At 39.2% G+C, this 21851-nt stretch overlaps 1 protein-coding gene across 39 annotated transcripts in view; it reads left to right on the forward strand.

Moving 5' to 3' along the window:
* Positions 1–21851, forward strand: part of JAKMIP1 (janus kinase and microtubule interacting protein 1) — a 170355-nt gene that overhangs the window by 82252 nt on the left and 66252 nt on the right. For 22 of the 39 annotated variants that reach the window (XM_075148711.1, XM_075148712.1, XM_075148732.1 and 19 more), the window contains 2 exons: positions 7443–7937; positions 21615–21824. In XM_075148711.1, coding sequence (XP_075004812.1) covers positions 7443–7937; positions 21615–21824 — 705 coding nt within the window. Of the gene's footprint in view, positions 1–6947; positions 7319–7442; positions 7938–21614; positions 21825–21851 lie in introns of those variants that run through there. The other 17 variants (XM_075148723.1, XM_075148704.1, XM_075148705.1 and 14 more) reach the window with 2 other exon arrangements.

Below are 21851 nucleotides of genomic sequence, written 5' to 3' on the forward strand. Positions count from 1 at the left end.
AGTTAGATGATGTCTTTAATTTAAAAAAGCAAGGTAAATTCAGATTTTTAAGAGAAACATAAAATATGCTGCTGAATATGTTCTTTCTCTTTCAAGTATCAGTTTGTATTGGACTACTGACCCTGCTTTTGAACGTAAAAAGGTATTGGGGAATTTTTCTGGTGATGGTAGAATCCCTGTGGAGTTAAACTAGAGTGTACAAATCTGGTCAGTGTGTGTTTGCAGTGATGAAAAAATGTATTTGAACATGAGTCTTTGAACATTTGAACAATGTGCTCTTGTGGCAAAGAAGGCTAATGGTATCCTGGGCTGCATTAGGAGGAGCGTTGCCAGCAGGTGGAAGGAGGTGATCCTTCCCCTCTGCTCAGCACCGGTGAGGCCACATCTGGAGTGCTGGGTTCGGCGTTGGGATCCCCAATACAAAAGAGACATAGAGACACTGGATCAAATCCAGTGAAGAGCTATGAAAATGGTGAATGGCTTGGAGCACCTGATGCACAAGGAAAGGTTGAGTGGTCTGGGACTGTTTAGGCTAGAGAAGAGAAGGCCTGGGGGGACATTATCAATGTGTATAAGTACCTGATAGGGAAAATAAAGATGGGGCCAGACACTCTCAGTCGTGCCCAGTGAAAGGACAGGAGGCAGTGGGCATAAACTGAGAGACAAGAAATACCATTTAAATGTAAGATTTCTTTTTTTTTTTTTTTTTTAAAACTGTGAGGTGATTGAACACTGTAACAGGTTGCTCAGGCAGATTGTGAAGGCCATGTCCTTGGAGATATTAAAAATCTAACCGGACATTGTCTAGAGCATCTTGCTCTGGTTGACCCTGCTTTGAGCAGGGCTGGACTAGATGACCTCTGGAGATTCTTTCCAACCTCAGCTATTGTATGACACTATATTCCCTAACTCCAAGCACAAATTATCTAAGTACAGTTCAATTAATTTTTTAAAAGCTAGTGTAGATGCTGTAATATTTTTAAATGGAAGACCAGTAAACCTTTTTTTTTTTCTTTCCCTTGAAGCATGCAAATATTTAAAAGGTAAATTTCTTTAGTGTAATTTAAATAGTAAAGTTTCCAAAGTCATTATGGAAAGATATAAGATTTTCTTCCCAGCATGTGGTTTTCATTGTGCTGTGTAACCTGTGGTTTAACTGAGCTTTCGAATTTGGAATTGCATTGCACAAAGCATTGTGGAAGTGTGAAGTGTTGTCCAATTAACTCCTTCTTGGAATCCATGAGGAATGGGCCAGGGGGATTGAAGAAGGGTAGGCAAATAGAGAACTTTGTCAGGAAAGGAAACTCGTTACTTGACACAAACAAACCAACCCAAAACCAATCAACCAACCATCTTCAAAAGTTTGTTCTTAGTTGTTGGAGAAGCTAAAATCTAGGCTGAACTCTGCAAATCATGACAAGTGCTTTGTATCTTGGATTGCTATTACTGAGGCCCCTTCCGCCTCAGTATTTGGCTGTTATGTTGCTAAAAATGGGGCCAGTGTAAGGGCTGCCTTTTTCATAGTGACGAGTGGCATTCCTTATTGGGACTAGTGCTGTTTAACATCTTTGTTGGCAACATGGACAGTGGGATTGAGTGCACCCTCAGCAAGTTCGCCGACGACACCAAGCTGTATGGTGCGGTTGACATGCTGGAGGGAAGGGATGCCGTCCAGAGGGACCTTGACAGGCTTGAGAGGGGGGCCCAAGCGAACCTCATGAACAAGGCCAAGTGCCAGGTCCTGCACATGGGTCGGGGCAATCCCAAGCACAAATACAGGCTGGGCAGAGAACGGATTGAGAGCAGCCCTGAGGACTTGGGGGTGTTGGCTGATGAGAAGCTCAAAATGACCTGGCAATGCACGCTTGCAGCCCAGAAAGCCACCCGTGTCCTGGGCCGCATCAAAAGAAGCGTGACCAGCAGGTTGAGGGAGTGATTCTCCCCCTCTACTCCACTCTTGTGAGACCCCACCTGGAGCACTGTGTTCAGCTTTTGGGCCCCCAACACAAGAAGGACATAGACCTGTTGGAGCGAGCCCAGAGGAGGGCCACGAAGATAATCAGAGGGCTAGTATGAAGACAGGCTGAGAGAGTTGGGACTGTTCAGCCTGGAGAAGAGGAGGCTCCAGGGAGACCTTATAACAGCCTTCCAGTACCTGAAGGGGGCTGACAGGAAAGCTGGAGAGGGACTTTTTACAAGGGCATGTAGTGATAGGACACGGGGTAATGGCTTTAAACTGAAAGAGGATAGATTTAGATTAGATATAAGGAAGAAATTCTTCACTATGAGGGTCGTGAGGCACTGGAACAGGTTGCCCAGAGAAGTTGTGGATGCCCCATCCCTGGAAGTCTTCAAGGCCAGGTTGGATGGGGCTTTGAGCCACCTGGTCTAGTGGAAGATGTCCCTGCTCATGGCAGGGGGGTTGGAACTAGATGATCTTTAAGGTCCCTTCCAACCCAAACAAACCATTCTATGATTCTATGATCTTTGGTTGCTTATGTCCACAGCAGTCTTGCCTAAGTGAATAATTTTTAATGGCATGATCCAATGCACGCTGAAATTTTAATAGAAAGGATGCTGTTGGCTGGACACTAGATTACACTATAAGTGTGCTTAAATAGGAGTAGAGTTTACATATTCTTTAGAAAAAGCAAAGCATACAGGCTTCTTTTTTTCTTGTTGAAGGAAAGTTGCTATTGCATTTGACTTTTAAAATAAACAGTAGCATCTTTGCTTGTTGGCCTCACCCCTAGTAACCTGCCTTTTTCACAGTTGGCAATAAGTTGCCTACCATAACCTGAGTTCCTGGCAAAAAGCTGTGTGGAGAGTATCCCTCCCGCCCCCCAAATGATTGACTATTGTGCCACAAATGAAAAATACCTGCTTTTAAATCCAAGGGAAAAAAATGAGGTAGTCCTTAGTAAGTTCTTATCATAACATTTTTATTGGGGTGGTGGTTCAGTAGCACTTGGAAACCTGTATGTGTTAATAGGTTATTGCCTTTTAGGAAATACATAATTTTAAAATTATGTCATTGACTCCAGTTCATAAAACTGAACTATTACATTTCTGTCTCAAGTGCACAAAGTACCTTGTCAAAGAAAGCAACACCAGATGCAAATATTCTATGATAATATAATCGTATTATTTTAAAGAAAATCCTTCTTTCAGGCACTGTTCAGACATAAGGAAGGGAAGAAGCAATGACGTTTGGCATTATTTTTCCAAGAAGCTAGCTTCTGCTTTTGGCAACATCAATGTGCACCGATTGTTAAAGATTTAATTTAGAAAGGCAGAAAATACCTGTTTTATTGGTGCCCTTGGTGCCCTGATATCCTGCCTGGCTTTGTTTCCCTATTGGCTTCATTTCTTGGTTATGCTTCATGTTCTGCCTATGAAGAGAACAGCTTTCTTCATTTAAAAAAAAAAAAAAGAAGAGTGCCGGAAATTAAGAAAAGACAAATTGATTTAAAGTTTAAGTTCATTTTGAAACTGAGACTTAGGCATATGGGAAAATGCCACACTACTATTTTCATTCAGTCAGTTGCTCTGGAAGCCAGACGTGTACAGATATGCATAGTGTGTGGGATAAAAGGATGGAGGGAATGCAGGAAGGACAGCTTATGGCTTTCAGGGAAGACCTAAGAGACAGATCTAACTTTCCCTCTTGTCTGACAAGAAGCAATAACAAGAAAAGACTTTTTAAAGACCTTGAGAATTATGATGTATCTTTTTTACTGGGTCATGAGGAGTGATAGACATTTAAGATGCAGCACAAAAATCCAGGGGTTTTAGAAGGATTCTTATTCTTCTTGTTTACATTGCTCCTGCTGAAACTCTGTAGGTAAAATAACTAGATGATATATGGTAATATTCAGTTACTCTGAGTGGTTTAATATGTGTTGTCACAGACAGCAGCAATGCATATAGATGTTGCCTTTCCTTAGTTCAGTGAAAGATGAAAAAAATTCACCAAGTGTGCCATTTTGTGTAACTCAGTACTTCTCAGAATCCAGAATCCTCAGATTTCAGAATCCATTTCTCGTATATTAAAAATCCTTTTAGGAACTCACATTCATTAATGTGTTGTATTGAAAACTGCCTTTCAATTGCATGCTTTATGTACAGTATGACTAATTTTAAATTACTGTAGTTCTGGAAGTATATTAACCTTGCCTGTTGTTCTGGTGGCTGGCAACTAAGCCCCACCCAGCCACTCGCTCACTGCCCCCTGGGTGGGATGGGGCAGAGAATCGGAAGAGCAAAAGTGAGAAAACCCTTGGGTTGAGATGAAGACACTTTAACAGGTAAAGCAAAAGCCGCGCATGCAAGCAAAGCAAACCAAGGAATTCATTCACTGCTTCCCATTGGCAGGCGGGTGTTCAGCCATCTCCAGGAAAGCAGGGCTCCATCATGCGTAATGGTTACTTGGGAAGACAAACACCGTAACTCCGAACGTCCCCCCCTTCCTTCTTCTTCCCCCAGCTTTATATGCTGAGCATGACATCATATGGTATGGAATATCCCTTTGGTCAGTTGGGGTCAGCTGTCCCAGCTGTGTCCCCTCCCAACCTCTTGTGCACCCCCAGCCTGCTCGCTGGTGGGGTGGGGTGAGAAGCAGAAAAGGCCTTGACTCTGTGTAAGCGCTGCTCAGCAGTAACTAAAACATCCCTGTGTTATCAACAGTTTTCAACACAAATCCAAAATATAGCCCCTTACTAGCTACTATAGAGAAAATTAATGATCCCAGTCAAAACCAGGACACCTATATATGCCATTATACGGTTTGTTTTCCTGTGTTGTCTTTACTGGGTTTCATTTTTCAGTTTCATTTCAACTTTCTTTGCTCACCAGTAAGGAAATAACTGATAGATTTAAGTGGTTCATTTGCAAATTTATCTATAAACTCATCCACTTGTGATAGTAAATAGGTGTATAAGTGGTTTAGCTTTGTCGTAGAATCATAGAATGGTCTATGTTGAAAGGGACCTTTAAAGATCATCTAGTCCAATCCCCATGCTATGGGGAGGGATGGGGGAGTCTTAGACTTTCCTATGGAATTGGGTACCCTAATCCAAACATTGAAAATCAGTGCTATCCACTACAGGCTTGGAACTAAATGTCATCCCACCAGGAGAAATAACACATGAATATCTCCTGCAGATAATTTCTAATAGCCAGACTTGGGAGAAAAAAAAAGATCGAAAAAAGATAGAAAAAATCTATCTTTCTTCGTAAAGATATGTTATCTGAATCATCCTGGAGTAGAGTAACAGTATCTGTGCAATAAAATCTGCTTCTGATGGTTTCTGATTCAGAACTGTTACTTTTTCCACAGCTGTAATTATAGTGCTGTCTCGGCTGGTGTTTAGTCCACAGTGTATCTAGAAGATTACTTTCATGAAAATGTAGATACCTTCCCTCTTTCTCCTGCTTCAGTCTGTTTACTTTTTATTTTTATTTTATTTTGTTTAAATCTATGATAAATTTGAGTTGGTTAAACAGGATCATAACATCTGCACAGGGAAAGTGTGCTGTCCCTACTGTCTGAAGACTTCAGGTGAAGTTCAGACTCTGGAAATCCTGCTGTCAGTGCTGTGGGTTCGACAAGTAACATGTCGGTCTCATTTTATAGTCACTCTTAAATAGTAATCTTGGATTCATTGGATGAGTTATATCTGAGGCTTTTGAGTTAAGATGTCCCATTTTTCCTAAACTGAACACACAAAAGTACCTGTTCGGATCCAACCTGCTTTCAATAAACAAAATAATGAAGGTTTCTGGGCCTTGCCTGAACTAGTGTTACTGCTTTTAATTAACCCTTTGCTTTTGTTTTGACTGTAGAATCAAGAACCATGCAAAAAATAATTTGTTTTAATTATACCTTCATAGTAAATGACCGTCTGAATATTAATAGAGATCTCCCATCCTTTCTGCTCAATCTGAGGCAAGTTGCAATTCTGGCTTAGTTTAGCATAGATTAAATGTCTTGTATGACTACAGGTCCCAGCTTTGTATAGCATAGATGCAAGCAGTCTAGGAATATCGTGACAGTGACTAACATCCTGCTGCTTGGTAGCCTCCCTTTGCCATGAAGCACTGTTTGGTATGTATGATTGTATTGCCACTCAAGGTTAAAACACAAGTCTTTGAAATCTCTGCCTCTGACTTTGCTTTAGATGAGAAGTACATGTATAGAGTTCATATTTTGGCAGTCACTGTGACAGGGACAGTAGAAAGATGTTTCTGACACTACTCATGATGAAATACATTATAGCCTTTCTGGTATACTATAATAGAGAAGCAAGCCTTTCTCGTTATTTTTTTCTTTTTTTATCTTTTTTCTAAATTAATATCTAATCCCACTTGGAAAAAGCATTGCTTTCCATGCAGCCTGCTGAGCATCATTTTATAATGAGGTTTCATCACAGTGGGTATTACTATAATAGGCTATAAGACCTTTCCCCTACTCCCCCCACAACCCTTAAAGTCACTGGCCTATATTTTCTGAAGTGTCTGGGGACTGTGAATAGCCTCAGTTTTGGGGTGTCCTGTCTGAGGCCCCTTGAGTAGACTTGATTTTTCAGAAGGCCAATTCTTTTGGCTTATCTAATAAGGACTTTCCCATTAAAATAGCTAAGAAATTAAGAAATCAAAAATCAATGTCTCTTTTTCTCTCCCCCCTGCCACTTTAATTTAGTTTTTATTCCCCATGTTCCTACTGATAAGAATGCCCCTTTGTTGATAGGATCTCTTCTCTCTGTTCCTTCAAGGCAAGATCGTTTCTCATCTGATTAGCAGGAAGTATCTTAGGTCAGGTAGCGGATTCGGGTATAGGAATTTGGGACTCAAACCCTAAAGACAGTATGTGTATAAATTAGGTAAATCAGTCTATGCCTGTCTGAGCATCCCATCTGTAAAACAGTGATAGTGCTGCTTAGCTACAGAAGGATGTTGTGGGAATGACTTAATTGAACGTATGTGAAGATCTAAGTCACTATGAGCATCCTTGAAGTATGGTCCTTCAAATGCTAGAAAGTTTTCTAGCGTTTCCTTCCCAGCATAAACAGAAACTCTTCTCTCTGTTTGATTTGTTTTCCATCTGCTTGTAGGGCACAGTAGAGGGGTTATGGATGAGAGTACTCTGGGGAGGTTGGTGGAGGAGATAAGGAGAGAACTAGATTGGATGCTGTGCCATTTTATTTTATTGCTGAGAACTTGTCACCAAGAGCACATCTCCATAGCAGATTCCTGCACACACGCATGGCCTTTTCCTGGCCCTGGTTCTCCAGTTGTGTACTGGAGAGAGAAGCGTCAGGTATGCGGTCTTTGCTTTTGAATATTCAGGATGAGTTTTTAATAATGTTTTAGGAAAAGCTCCCTTGAAGACTTTTAAAAGTGTGGTAGCACTTGTTAATCAATATTTTATATTGATGTTCCAGGTGGGTAAATTGAGAGAGAAAATCCAAGAGGTTAAGCAAGAAAGGGAGCAGGAGCAGCATAAGCACACTGCCTATGTTTCTGAACTGAAAGCCAAGCTCCACGAGGAGAAAATGAAGGAACTTCAGAGTGTCAGAGAGCTACTGATCCGGCAGCACGAGCAGGAGGTAGCGAGAATGGTGAAAATCAAAGATGGTGAAATTCAGCGTTTGCAGTCAACAGTCAACGTCCTGCGGGACGGGGCGGCTGACAAAGTGAAGACGGCACTGCTGAGTGAAGCGAAGGAGGAGGCTCGCAAGGCCTTCGACGGTGAACGGATGAAGTTGCAACAGGAGATCTTGGAGCTGAAATCTGGCAAAAAGCAGCTTGAAGAAGCTTTGAACAACATTATGCAAGCAGATAAAATGAAAGCTGCTGACCTGCGCACGGCTTATCAGTCCCATCAGGATGAGATTAATAGAATAAAGCGGGAATGTGAAAGAGAGATCCGCAGGCTGGTAAGTTCATTAAGTAATGTATGCTTCTTTCAATTTATAGCAGGTATTAGTATATTGCTGTATGTGCCAATAAATATCAAACCACTCTTTTGCAGTGGCATCTTTCATCAGCGCTGGTTGTTACAGTAGGCCGCTATTTCCCCTACTTTCTCCCCCTTACAGCATAGATGAACTTTGGCTCCATGTTTAGCCCAACCCAATCCAAAGCTTTATGGCCCTCGGAATAGAATATGAATGAACCAAGACTTTCCAGGATCAATTTTCTCAACAGATCAAAGAAAGAGACTTTCCCTTTCCCACTTCCTCAACTATATTTCCTTACAAATTCCTGTTGATCAAAACAGTCAGGCATTGCTCAATTGGCAATGCAAGAACACCTTTGTGAGGTGGCCAAATTAACTTTTCAGAGAGCTTTTATATTTAAATTGGAGGAACCAACTGTGCAGAAACAAGACAATGTCTTTGCTGTTTCTGCATCATTATCCAGGTCATTCGATTTTAAGCATTGTTGCCCTTTTTTATTTTTTAAAATTTCTGTTTTTTCTGTAGCAGCAGAAAAGTTAGGGCCTAGGACAGCAGGCTTTTTTCACGCTTTGTAAACCCCAGGACTTCAGCACAGATGGCAGACTACGCTGTTTGTATAAAATCGAAAACCAGGCAATATTTCCCAACAGCAGGTGCCCCAAATATTTCAAATTATGCAGCTTTGTAAAATGTAAAGAATCTAAGATGGGCTGTTCACAGTAGTACATTTAGAGAGTTCATCATCAAACGACACTTCTGTTTGGTACTATGGTATTTTCCATGTATATGTATATATCTGATAATCTGTCTAAACTAGCAGTACAACAGCTATGCAAATAAAATCTGAAATTATAATAAGCATAATATTTATCATATATCAAGAAGTACAGACTTTAAATAGAATGAAACATCAGTTTTCTTAAGAAAAATATTTTATCAGTTTGTGTTTACGCAGATAAGTCTTCTTATTTCTTGTATTCCTTAGGAAAAATGATGGTGAGGGCAAGCTACAAACGTGTAATATCTGTTTAATGGTGGTGATTTTCTGCTGAGACAATGAAAGCTTTTAATGCACTTAATATTTATGCTTTAAATAAATTGGAGGTTGATCAAGTCTCAGGGGTATCATTTCCTTGATTAATTAAAGACCACTGCAAAGACTGACAACATGAGGTTTCTGTAAGCATAGTTTCTTTCATATTTTGTTCCGTATTATAAATGTAGAATTTTAAAATCCCGACTATAATGTACAGGTAATTTTAAGAAGTGTTAAAGAGGAGAGGAAGTTGTTGTGTTGTGGCCTGTGTTTTTCTAGAGAATAGTTTCTAATTAATTTTAACCTTCTCAAACCCAAGAAATGGTGAGGTGAGGCACCTCAAATTCTGTCATCCCAAATTGCCCCAGAAAACACGCCTATGCCATGTCTCTGGGTGGTGTTGTAAAGGAACGGCTTTTCTTTTCTCTTTCAAGAGTGCATGCTTTCAGCCTGCTACGATACAAAGAATTCAGTCAGAATTATAATTGGGGCCTTACTGGGCCTCCGTTACTCCATACACCTAAAAAGGTGACTGTATTTGGAGAGCATGCAGATAACTCCTGTTTCCTATTCCCAGCCCTAGAGGAAGCCCGGCGTCAGTCTCGTGGGCTTTCACTGGAAGTGTTCGCGCCTTCTACCCTCGGGAGAAGTACAGGGGAAAAAAATCAGGAGCCTGGTGTTGCCTTGCAGTGCCTCGACTCATTTCAGATAACGAATTTCAATTTTTTTCATTAAATTGTATGGGTTGTTTTTATGAGAGAGAAGCGTTTCTTCTAGGAATTCATAGCAATTTGGGCAATTGTTATGGCACAGGGCACTCCCTGAATCTGGGGAGAGGTAAAAAATACTGCAGAGTTCCTAGATGCTGCTCTCTTTCTCCAGGAGAGCAAGTGGGATTATAGAATCAGATCATCAGGATACTTCCCTCCCTCCTCTCCCCCCCCATTTTAATTAGTGCAAGGGATGCTTGCCTTCAATTTCAGATTAACTGTATAAAATTTGGGGTACTCGGTTGGTTTAGTTCCTACCCTTGTGGGATGAAATGGCAAAGATGTGGCAGGCAGTGTTATTAGTATTAGCACAGTTCTGTAACTGAGCTTCAATTAATGTGTGTTGTGTTTTATGGCACTATGAAGAAATCAGCATCTTTGGTATTAACGGCCTAAATGGGCTGGCCATACTGTAATTCAAATTCAGATAGAGTAATTCAGGATGCAGTGTCTGATTGTCTTGTCAGACTTGGCTGATTTATTTTGCATTTTAGATCACAGGTTGGTTTTGCAAATGTATTTCATATAAATATTGCAGCTAAAAAACAAAATAGATATTTTTACCATTGATTATAATACCCATGACTAATTTGAGTAAAATCTTGCTTTTTTTTTGGCTTGCTGTCAAAAAAAAAGTAGTGAGAAAGGAAAAAGCAAAATCCATTGTCTATGAATATATGGATACATTTACATTGTGTGCACAAACAGCCATGCTTGTACTGCACAAATGTCAGTATTTTAGAAATATGATTAATCAATTTTGAGATTGTCTTCACAGTTTTGAATTGAGCCATGAAAAATACTCAATAAGCCTCAATACAAACAAGATTGGATGGGGAAGATCCTAGTGCCTAATAAGGGAAAGTAAAATAGCTGTTTGGCAAAAAATATAACACACTTTTTCTCTGTGCAGTATGAAATTATATTGGAATTTGTCAGTTCCTGTAATTGACTTAATATAACAGTGATATAAATGTTTACATTAATTTAAGGAATGCTTGTGGGCATGGATTCCCCCTCCCTGCCGCCAAAAGAAAGTATATTCTTGCTGTATATATGCATCAGCACAATGTGCTGGCAGCTAAGAAACTGGACATAAAAATAACTAGTAACAAACTGGACAAATGAAACAGATGTTTTAAAAGTAAAGAGACAACTGGGAGAGTAAGATAAGAAACCAAGAACAGCTATTAATTGATTTTTTCAGCCAATATTTTCTCAGTAGTTGAGTCTTAACAGTTGTATTGTTCTGGAATATGAAAACTATGCTGATACAGATTCAGGTACTTAAAAAAAGAAATAACATTGAAAACCAGCAAATAGGAAAAAAGAAAAAAAAATCAGAAATAGCAAACTGAAAAATAATCTGCATGAAGGAGAAATGTTAAAGCCTGTTTTTATGGATCAGTTTTTTAAAAAAAAAAAAATTGTAATTGGACTTTTTCATTCATGGAGCTTCAGTATAAACAGCCTGGAAGCATACATTAAGCTGAGGGCTCTATAGGCAAGCATGTGCATACCTAAATAACTCTGTTTCACCAGACTTCTCTTTTAATGGCATCCTTGTAAGCAGTATGTCTGTGCAGGTTTCCTTCTGAAGTTTGGGCTGGTACAAGTTAAGTTTAATACAAACCTGATTAATGGTGAAGAGAAGTTGAGTTTATTAAGTTGTGTTTATGAAGTAGCTTAAAGAGCAGAACTGCACTACGAGGGCATTTAATGTTTTAATCTAAATATAAAAAAGTATACAAAATAACAGTATATTTCAGCCAATTTTGTTGGGCCTCAATTAAGCTTGTCGTTTAAGCTTGTCATTTAACTGACTTATTTAGTTTTAAAATCAGGTTTAAAGTTAGTTTTCAGTGGTCGGTAAAGCTTCTCTCTTTTGCCTGAAATTGGTGAAATACCATATTCAAATTGTTGGTGAGTTTTGGCAATAGACCAACCTTATTCTGTTATCAGCACAGCTGTGAAGGAGGGCATGAATATTAAGTATATCGTATTAGTTAGAGGTTACATTCATTCTGGGACTACCTGGACACTGTTTTTAGAAGACCCTTACTTTGCAAGGCACGTTTCTCTAGATACTCTTTTTGCAGAGATAAGAACAATGGACACTTTGCAGTGCTTGCCTTGGAAAATATATGCAAAAAACCAATAATTAAAAGTATATTGAATTATGTCATCACTGATTTACTCATTTATAGTATTCCTTGAATAAGAAGGAAAATGAATGTTTATTTTGTCAGACACTGTTAATATAAACATAATATTTCAACTTTGGAATAAAGAGATGACACCTGCGTCCTGTATTTTGTGGTGTAAGGTTTTAGTAAATATTATTTCCTCTATTGGAAATGTCTTTAACATCAAACCTTTCACCTATTTTACAGACAAATACCATTCAATCTTGTTAAAATCTTTGTACCTGTGGTCTTCCTAAATATTCATAAACAGCTTGGAATGAAATTAATTGAAAGACTTATTTCACTTTAATGTACAATAGTCCCAGTTTTCTTAACCACAAAATCAATGCAAAAGATTCCACTGATCTTATTAGATGCACAATCAGATCCATGATTAAGAGGGCACACAGTACACCAGATGAATTAAATTTGCTTATTTCAATTGTATTCTCAAATAACCTCATAAAATTGTCTAAAGAGTAATGTGCCATTACTGCAGATTCATAATTGCAAGGAAAAAAATCCTTTTACTGTTAATAGAATCAAAGTAAAAGAAATCGTTTTGAGGAGTGATTTTCAGAAGTTCCTATCAGCCATGATTTATGACGATAGATGCACTCTTTAAGTGTCCTTGGTCTCCTTAGTCCGAATTCTCTAGTTGCATGAATTAAAAACTCTTTCCAGTGTGGAACCCTTCTTCTGTTTAGTGTTTCCCAAAGATACGTAATGCAGTACCTGGAAGAATGTAATTCAAACTAATAGATTAAGCAGTTTTTAAAGGTGAAAATCAAGGCAATTTCACTTAAACTTCTGTTCAAAGAGCAGAAAAACCCTCTGCTGAAACAAGTTTATGTACCATTTATATAATGATTTTTTTATTATTATTATTTCAGTTTTGTGTATAAAACTGTATCTCATGATTAAAGCGAAAGCTTCTGAAAGACTGAGAGTAACATCTTTTCAGAATTAAGTATTAGATTGTTCCGGTTCAGGACAAAACCAAATTTCAACTCAAGTCCTTCACAAGTTAGTATTTTCTAACCTTGCACAGCTCTTAATGCGTTTGCCTGCCTATAAGTCCTTAGTGTATTACTTAGCATTGGCATTCCATACATGAACTGCAGTATCATACAATCACGGAAAAATTTAAATGGTGAGGGTCCTCTTGAGGTCATCTGGTCCAACGTCCTGCTTGAAGCAGGGCTGCCTTGCAAGTTGGATCAGGTTGCTCTGGGCCTCCTGCAGTCCGATTTGAAAAATCTCAGAAGAGACGAGATCCACAGTCGCTGTGACAACCTGCCCCAATGCCGAGTCACTGTGAAATTTTTTTCTTCTTCCTCTTTCTGTAATCTTTGATTATAACCCTTTTCCTTTTGCTGTGCATCTCTGAGAAGCATCTGCCTTGTTCATCCCTGTATCCCTCTTTAGATAGTTGAACGGGTACCCGCAATTGTAGCGCATCCCGCAGTCTTCTCTCTGGCTGGCTGAGCAAGCCGGGCTCCCTCACCCATTCCTTGAATGCCATATGCTGCAGCTCCATCGTGGTCTTACTGGCCTTCCTCCAGTTTATGGCACTTGTGCCAGTTTGTCAATATCTTTTTTTGTGCTGGGGAGCCCAAAAATGACTGCGCTGCTCCTAGTGTGGTTTCACAAGCGCTTAATAAAAGGCTAAATCACTTCTCTATCCTTCTGGCTACGCTCCTCCTGATTTCGCCCAGTATCAAGTTAACTTCAGTTGTTGCAAGCTCTCACCACTGACCCATCCAACTTGCCTTCCAGGGCACCAAAGTTTTTCCTTTTTTCTTTCTTTTGGCCTTTTTTTTTTCCTTTTCCTCCTTGCAGAACTACCAAATTCAGTTGGCACCCAGCCTTTTCTGTTGCAGGAATTTAAACCCTCCCAGGGGCAGAACGTTGTACCTGTCTTAGGCAAACTTTATGAGGGTTTTTTAGCCCATTTCTCAAACATGTCAAAGTCCCCTCTGAATGGTGCTCCTGTCTTCTAGTGTAATAACAGCTCCCCCAAATTTGGGATCAACCACAAATTTGGGGATGGTGCATTCCATTTCTTCATCTGGGCAGTTGATAAAGTTGTTAAAATTTGTTATTGTCTTCAGATTTTAAGGGGTAAAATTTAGATGACCAAATAAAAAGCTTTTGCTTTCTGAGAGATTCATTTTATTTTATTTTTCATTAAAACATGAAAAATAGTAGGAGCAAAAGTTTAACACTCTACCAAACCCCAAAATACTGTGGTGGCAACTATTTTCTAATAACATTCACTTTCTCCTGCATTCCCATTACTAGGGTTTTGCCAGTTTAAGGCAGTGAAATTCATATCTCTAGGTTACATTCAGCAGTGGGGGTGATGCAGAGACCTTTTGTCTCTGAAAATTCCGGTGCAGAGGGACAAGTTGGCTGTTGGCAGGGGCACTCCGTGATCCTCTGCTGCCCTGAGAAGAAGGATGGAGCCTGGTTTTTCTCACTTCACTTGTGCAGTGGCACATATGCATGAGTTTTGTTTCCTGATGCAAATCTTGAATTTTGAGACTGGAAAGCTGAGTTTCGAATCATCCAAGTGTGTGCAGTTGTGCATGGTTGGGTAGAGCCTGCTGTAGCATGCTTCTTATCAGCTGCTTAAACCCGCATGTATTTCACACACAGCTGCTGATATCAGATTGTAGGCTGCTTCTCTGGATTTTGCCATCTGTTTGAGGCGCGTGTTTCAGCTACGTTCCAAGGCTGAGCTAATCCCCTGCAAAGACCCTTCCACCACCTTCAACATTTTATGACTGCAAATAATACTTTGCTTTCCATCCTCTCAAGATTTATGCTTGTCCTCTCAGAGCTAACAGGGCAGCATTCCACCGGGGGCTTGTTTTTTCCTGAATCAAGCAGATCTAATGAAAGCTTTTTATAGTGCAGGCTCAGCATTTTGTGTTTATTCTTAGGATTTTCTAAGGACTCTATTATGGTAGGTAGGTCACAAATCGGACTTTTATATCTCTTTACAAAATATGGAAGAGTATTAAAACCCCACAGAAATGGTGTGGCACCTGAACAAAAAACTCCTTAAGTTTGAATTACTTAGTCCTCCTACATTTTTGATCTTTTTGACTACTTGTTCATTGAGGCTCTGTCAATGAACACTTGTAATAGGTATCAGGAGAGATCCAGTAGTAGAGGTTGTAGTCAGTTACAATAATGCATGGTGCTTTTGAGAAAGATGTGAGAAGCCTCCTATCAGTAAGTTCTGGAATTGTCTGCCCATATGGTGTTTCTTGTATAATTTATCAAAACTTTTAATATATGTCTTACCTATGAGATTTACACACTTCAAAAAAGTATGTGGGAAAAGCTATTGGAACAAAATACTGACTATTGGTTTAGAAAAATTACACATGAAATTAAGAATAAGTCCCATCTACCTGTGTCTATGGCCCCTACTTCTCCACTGGATGGCTGGCATCTTTTCTCCCTCTTCCCCTAATGTTCCTAAATAATCAGCAAACATTTATTTAAATAGATCGCCATGTCTGACGTAGAGAACGCTATGCACAACACAGGAGTATTTTAATTCCTCCCTCCAGGTGGGCTTTCAGCTTGGGATATTGTTGTTAGGTCTTAGTGTCCCTTTATAAATGTAAGAGGTGTTAATTCCATTTAGTTCTATTTGAGTAGAATCTCCTTTTTGTTTTTGCTAGTAACTAGCAATCATTCTGTCAAGATATCCCAATTTTCAGTGTCAAGCATTTAGTGTAAAGATTAGTTCAATTTCTTTTGGAGAAGAGCACTGTAGAATTTTGTTCTGCAGTTGGCAAGGAGATAACTTTGATGAGGGTGGGTAAAGAGGAAGGTCTTACACTTGGCAATGTAGCAGCTGGCTTTTTCCACTTTGAAAACTGAGTATGTCACTGCCTTGATAGATCTAGCTTTTAATTCCCTGGGAATTTCTCTTTCAACTTTGTGAGAGGCTAAAGTTCCCCCAAAGGTCTCTGACTTTCTTTCACTGTATCTGTTGAAGTGTGGGATAATTGGCAGGGGGATACTTTTTCCAATGGCTGGCTTGGTTTTGTTTCATGTTTGATAAATATTATTAAAACACGTATTTCTGCTCATTTCTTATAGCTGTTAGGAGGAGGTTAGATACCCGTTCTTAGGAAACTCTGTAATTTTGACAAAGGCTATAAATGCTAGCTCTCCATTGATATAGTGCAGGTAATTGCTGTGTTCAGCATCTAACATTTGACAGCACAAACGCCATTAATTAATAAATGTTACTTTAGAAAGCTGTATTTTTAACCAAGAGCTCCAGAGTTACTTAGGCTATCCAAGGTGATTTCTTAGTAATTTCCCTCCACAGCTGCTTGTGGATGATCTTATTTTCTTTGAAATCCTCTTTCGGAGGGTGTTTCTGCAAAGCATGTAATTGAAAATGTGTCCTAACCTCATGTTGCTCCACTGCCTTCCTATCACAGACTTTTTGTACTGAATTGTACCATGCTTAATTGCATAAAGAAAAATGTGGCTATTCTAAAATGCTTTAAAATCCATGCAAAACAGAAAGTAAGAGTTCATGTGACCCTGTTTTATTGTGTAGCTGCAAAAAGTGGGCAAATTTGTTTTAAACTGAGAACAAATTTGAAACCAAAGCAGCCACTTGGAAGGAATTTCTGGAAGGAAGGAAGGAATTGATTTAACATAATGCCTGTGAGCCCAATGCATGGATTGGGATCTCCTTGTGCTAAATATGTTGGAAGAAAAGATGGTCTCTACCCTTTGTATCTCAGTGGGAGGTCTCAAATGAATAGTAGTACAGGGAGGAATACATGAAAGCAGTGGTAGGAGATGAGTGCAGTCAGCTTTCAGCTGCTACGTGTTGCTTGTCCCAGCTACATTGTGCCACAGATGCAGAAACCTCTTACAGGCACCTGGCGTGGCAGATCCTGCACCATGCTCCCTGCACCATGAGGGGTTGAGGAGCACAGGGGGGGCATCTACTTGCTCAGAATCCGGTCATGAATCATCAGGTGAGAACTGATCCATCCAGGTTTATTAGCTTCAGCTCAGTGCTGGCCTTGACATTCCTGCATCGCTTCCAATAGAGAAATTCCTGCATTGCTATAATGTGCTTCCTATGTCTTAGGTTCTCAGGGATTTGTTAGTTTAGTTACTCTGTTTGATGACCAGACAATAGATTGTGATCTCAGCAGTGTAATTTCTGTTAAGTATTTATAGTTTTTTCATCGTTTCCTTTTGTATTTTAGAGGTGTCATGGAAAAGGAGAGATATAAGAGGAATTTAGAAGGTCAGTCAGGTAACTAAATGGGTATTTGTGGAGTGTCCCTTCAAGTAGGAATGGTGGCATGGGAGAAAATATGAAAATGCATGACTGCATATATGACAAGCTGATATTGGGGAGGGGACATAGCACCCTAATATTAGATAAGGGATGAATGGACTCCAATTACGCTGTGAACATTTTTGACAGTGAGAGTGATTTTTGTTGTTGTTGATGATGTTGTTGTCTAACGTAGTAAAAAGAAAAACAGCTTAGAGAATCCAGAGATGAGAGTTTTGTGAAAAGAGCATCATTAACAGCAGCATTCACATTGGATAGTTTCATTCACAAGGCAGGACTGCATTTAAAGTCAGAAAGGAGAACGTTGTGATGACTAAGGCATGATACAAGGTAAAAATCTACCTGTGTGTACGGATTTTAGAGCTGATAGGCAAAAAGAGTCTTTAGATGTAATCAAATTGCACCTGGGAGAGAACAGAATTAAAGATGACAACTATTTTATGTAAGTGATGAGTAGTTTGGGGATGGCTCCCTAGTGATGTAAAACAGACATTAAAAGGCATGAAAAAGAAAGGAATGCTATGCATGGTAAAGTAACAAATTCTGGATGCTGTTTGGTGAATGAACATTGTAGTAATAGAATACAAGGTTCAATCTTTAAACTTGAGAGGTCATGAGGGGACCACTAATTGTTATTTCACTTAATATCATAAAAGCCAATGATGTTCAGCTTGTCTACAATAGTCATAAATGACAATTGGAAAATACCTCAAAATGTGAGTGTGTATATATGTGTGTGTGTATATATATATGTATATGTACACTGTGTGTGTTTGTGTATGTACATATATACACATATGTGTATACATATCATATATATATAGAAAGAGACCAAAACATTTATGGGAAAAGCAAACTTACATAGGTGGAAAAGTTGACAAGCTTTTAAGCATACAGCTTCTTAATCGGGTGAAGGACTTCTGTACCTGAAAGCATGTTTCTTTCCAACTCTGTCACTTGGTCTAATAAAAAATATTCCTTCTCTTTTAGACCATGTGGATTCCTAGACAATCTTGGCTATGACAGTGTGGCTTCCACAACATGTATTTGATCAAAATAGCAAGCAGGCGGGAACCCAGATTAATCCATTTTGATTTTCATTTACCTAATGGAAGATACTCCTCTCCCCACTAAAATAAAGACTGTAATACATGGTCTAATTACATAAGGCTGTTTTCTTTTATGCTGCCAACTTTTTTTTCTTTGTGTAACCAAATGTGGCAAGAATTCGAGAAAAGAGTATTTCCCCAGTGGTACAGAACTGGCATGGAGATTTTTTGAATATATAAGAATATTCAAGAATATATTAGAATATATAAGACTAAGGTAAGCTAAAGTCTTTTGGGAGTAGTTGACCTTTCTTCTCTAACTGTCAGCTTATGTTCAGTCTAAACCTAAACCATACCTCTCCTTTTCCTAGTCTTGCACGTCCTCTCTCTTTGCCTGCCTGCCCCTTGACCTGCCACCTCTCCCACATGGAACTGAGGGATGTTGCATCCCTGTAATATATTTCTCTTTCTTTTTTTTTCCCTCTCTGGAGTAATTTGTACTCTCTGTTAAGAAAGCAGACAGGGAAGATGAACAAGTTTGCTCTGTAGTGTGCAAGTCTGAAGAAAGATGGTAAAGGCATCTTTCGGGTCAGGCATTGGGGTAAATTTACAAAAATTGAGTCATTGACTGGGTTGATGCAGTTACATTGGAGAAATCAAAGGTGTAACTGTCCCCTTGAGGAAAGGAGAATTGTATTGTGCCCCAGGCTTTTGAAACAGAACTTAAGGTAGAGGCGTTACTGCTACAGTTCTGTTCATCTTTATCAGCTTGTAATAAGTTAGTTGCTCCGAAATTCTTGTTTCTGCTAGTTTGTGCTTATAAAAAAAGTGCTATTGCAATGCTCTGTGTATTTATGTGTGTGCGCACGGGCATATGTTTACATGGGTAAGAGATTCTCTAGTGCCTACCTGTAACTTAAAATATAAGCCCAAAATAAAAAAGGATGTGCAGCTATTGCTATTGTATTGCTATTCTCAGTTATTATCAACGTGTCAAAGATTTTTCTATTTGACTGAAACATGGGGTGTTTCTTTTTTCTGAAAGTTTCACCACATGTAGATTTTATGGTAGAAAAATCAGTAGTAGGAAAAGCAGAGGAGAATTCTGCCTTCTCTCCTGCTTTCCCCTAACCCCACCCCAAAGCCAGGCTCTTTCAATGGCATTTCTTTCTGATTTGTGTGAGCTTGTGTGCTTTGATCTATGGAAGTGTGTGTGAAGGATGACATGGGCATGATTTCACTGGTCACATCTGTTTCAAACGATCTGTTCTGCTGCAGTTCAGCAAGTAGCAGTCCATACCGAGATTGTTGCTTTCTTTTTTCTTCCAACTTGAACACCTATGTCATTCCATTTACTATTTAAGTTGTGAGAATATGAAGAGTATGAAATGTGCTACTAATTGGGTAACTAAAATCAAGGCTGCCTATGTAACCTTGGTTCTTCCTTGTTAAATGTATGCCTTGCATGGCCAAATTTCTCTCTCAATTACATAGATGTTCAGTGTGAACACCTGTGTAATTGAAAGCGAAACTTTGTCCACGGTATTTAGTTACATGACATTTTTTCCTCCCAAGGGGTCCTTGATAGATCAGTGCTCATGACAGATAGCATTCAGGGAATGAGGCAGCTGCTTAATTTTTGTCATTGCTGTTCACTGCACAGTCCCTCTGAAACCCTGCATGTTGCAAGTTCTTCCGTTAATAAAAACTGCATTCTTTTCCTGGAAGTCCTTTTTGGCATACTTGAAAGTCTCACAAATCTGAATTAACGTACTGGGAAGTATTATACCTATTCACTGGATGAGGAATTGAGACCCAGCGATTTTCCCCAATCAGGAAAGAAATCTCCATCAGAACCAATCTCCATCCGTTCTAGTTGGAACTTAAAAGTAATGTAGACCGGCTTATTCACTTCAAATCTGACCTTTTTATCTTCGATCGTGACTTGACTTGGTTCAACCAGGCCATCTCCTGCCACTCAGGTTCTGTACACAAACTAATTTCATGTGCTTTGTAGACTGTGAAAGGAGTAAGGCAAGAATCCCGAAGAAGCAAATTGTATCTGATCATGTAATCTGATTGTGTTAATCCTGTACATCACTCAGACCTAACTATAAGTTACTTCCAACATTTCCTTTTTTTTCTTTTTTTTTTGGTGTAACTTGACATAAAGGACTTCTATGGATGTAAGGTTATAATAAACAACAAATATATGACTTAACAAGTTCATTATTTTATTTTATTTTTTAAAATAAGACTATAGTAGTCTTATTTCCAAAATTCCATGGGTTTATGTTGGCCAAGAAAACAATTTAGTAAACTGAAGGAGATACAGCACAGTTCCAATAAATATATTGTTAATGGTTAACGTTCTTGTTAAGAAATCTGTTTCTATAGTAACTGCTGCAGATTGTCACTTCCTCTAGCACTTGGAATAGTACCAAAGTGAATTTAACACTGATGCTGCGAGGGACAAATCCTGTGAGAGCTGCAGTAGATCACTACTAGCAGTATGCTTTATTTGGTATCAAGATGTATGAACAACACAGTTCAGTAACGATAGATGGTGTTTAAGAACTAATTCTTCTTACCCTTTATTTTAATGCTCTGTGTGCAGTTGCTTTTTCTCCTTCTGTACAAAGACTAGTCCTCATTTGAATCTTATAGCAAGGGCACATAAAATACATAGGTATGCTTAAGATTTTAAGTTTAAATGTGTGTGCGTGTATATGCTACTAATTTTTAAATGTCTGTGAAGAGATTCACCACGTGTGATTTTCACTAATAAAGAGGGAGTCAACATGGGGCAAATGCATATGGCTCAAGCTTTAAAACGAAGCCCAGGTGAGTTTTAAAGGGTGTGTTTGTCTTATCTTGTACTAGCCCTGTGTTTCTTCTCTGAACCGTAGTGAAGGGAGATTTTTCTTCTGCTTATAGAAGTGCGTATCCTCAGATGAAGTGGATGGTTTCAGTGGCTATGTATTCTGTGTCAGTGCACGTTTGTATCTATTTTTGTTTGTCTTTGGAGTTGAGATTGCACTGAGCAAACTCATGATCAAGTGGAGGCTGGAACTTTTTTAAGGGGAGGGGAAAAGGCTTCAGAGGAGATGCATCTTCTTTTTAGCAACCACAGTTTGGCTGCTTGTGTAATTCTGAGAGAAACAGAACTTTGTTTTTGCAAGTTTGAGGATATGCATGCAGTGAACACTTGGAGATGTTACAGAAACTTCCTTCTTGCTTTATTTCTTTCCAGATGGATGAGATAAAAGGCAAAGACAGAGTGATTCTGGCTCTGGAGAAAGACCTCGGTGTCCAGGCAGGCCATACACAGAAACTGCTCCTTCAGAAAGAAGCTTTGGATGAACAGCTTGTCCAAGTGAAGGAGGCAGAACGATACCACAGTAGTCCTAAGAGAGAGCTTCCTGCGGGAGTGGGGGATATCACTGAACTGATGGGAAGCCCGGTAAGGAAATTGTGTTTTCTTCAGATG

The sequence above is a fragment of the Calonectris borealis genome, chromosome 4, assembly GCF_964195595.1.
Source record: "Calonectris borealis chromosome 4, bCalBor7.hap1.2, whole genome shotgun sequence".
Classification (NCBI taxonomy): domain Eukaryota; kingdom Metazoa; phylum Chordata; class Aves; order Procellariiformes; family Procellariidae; genus Calonectris; species Calonectris borealis.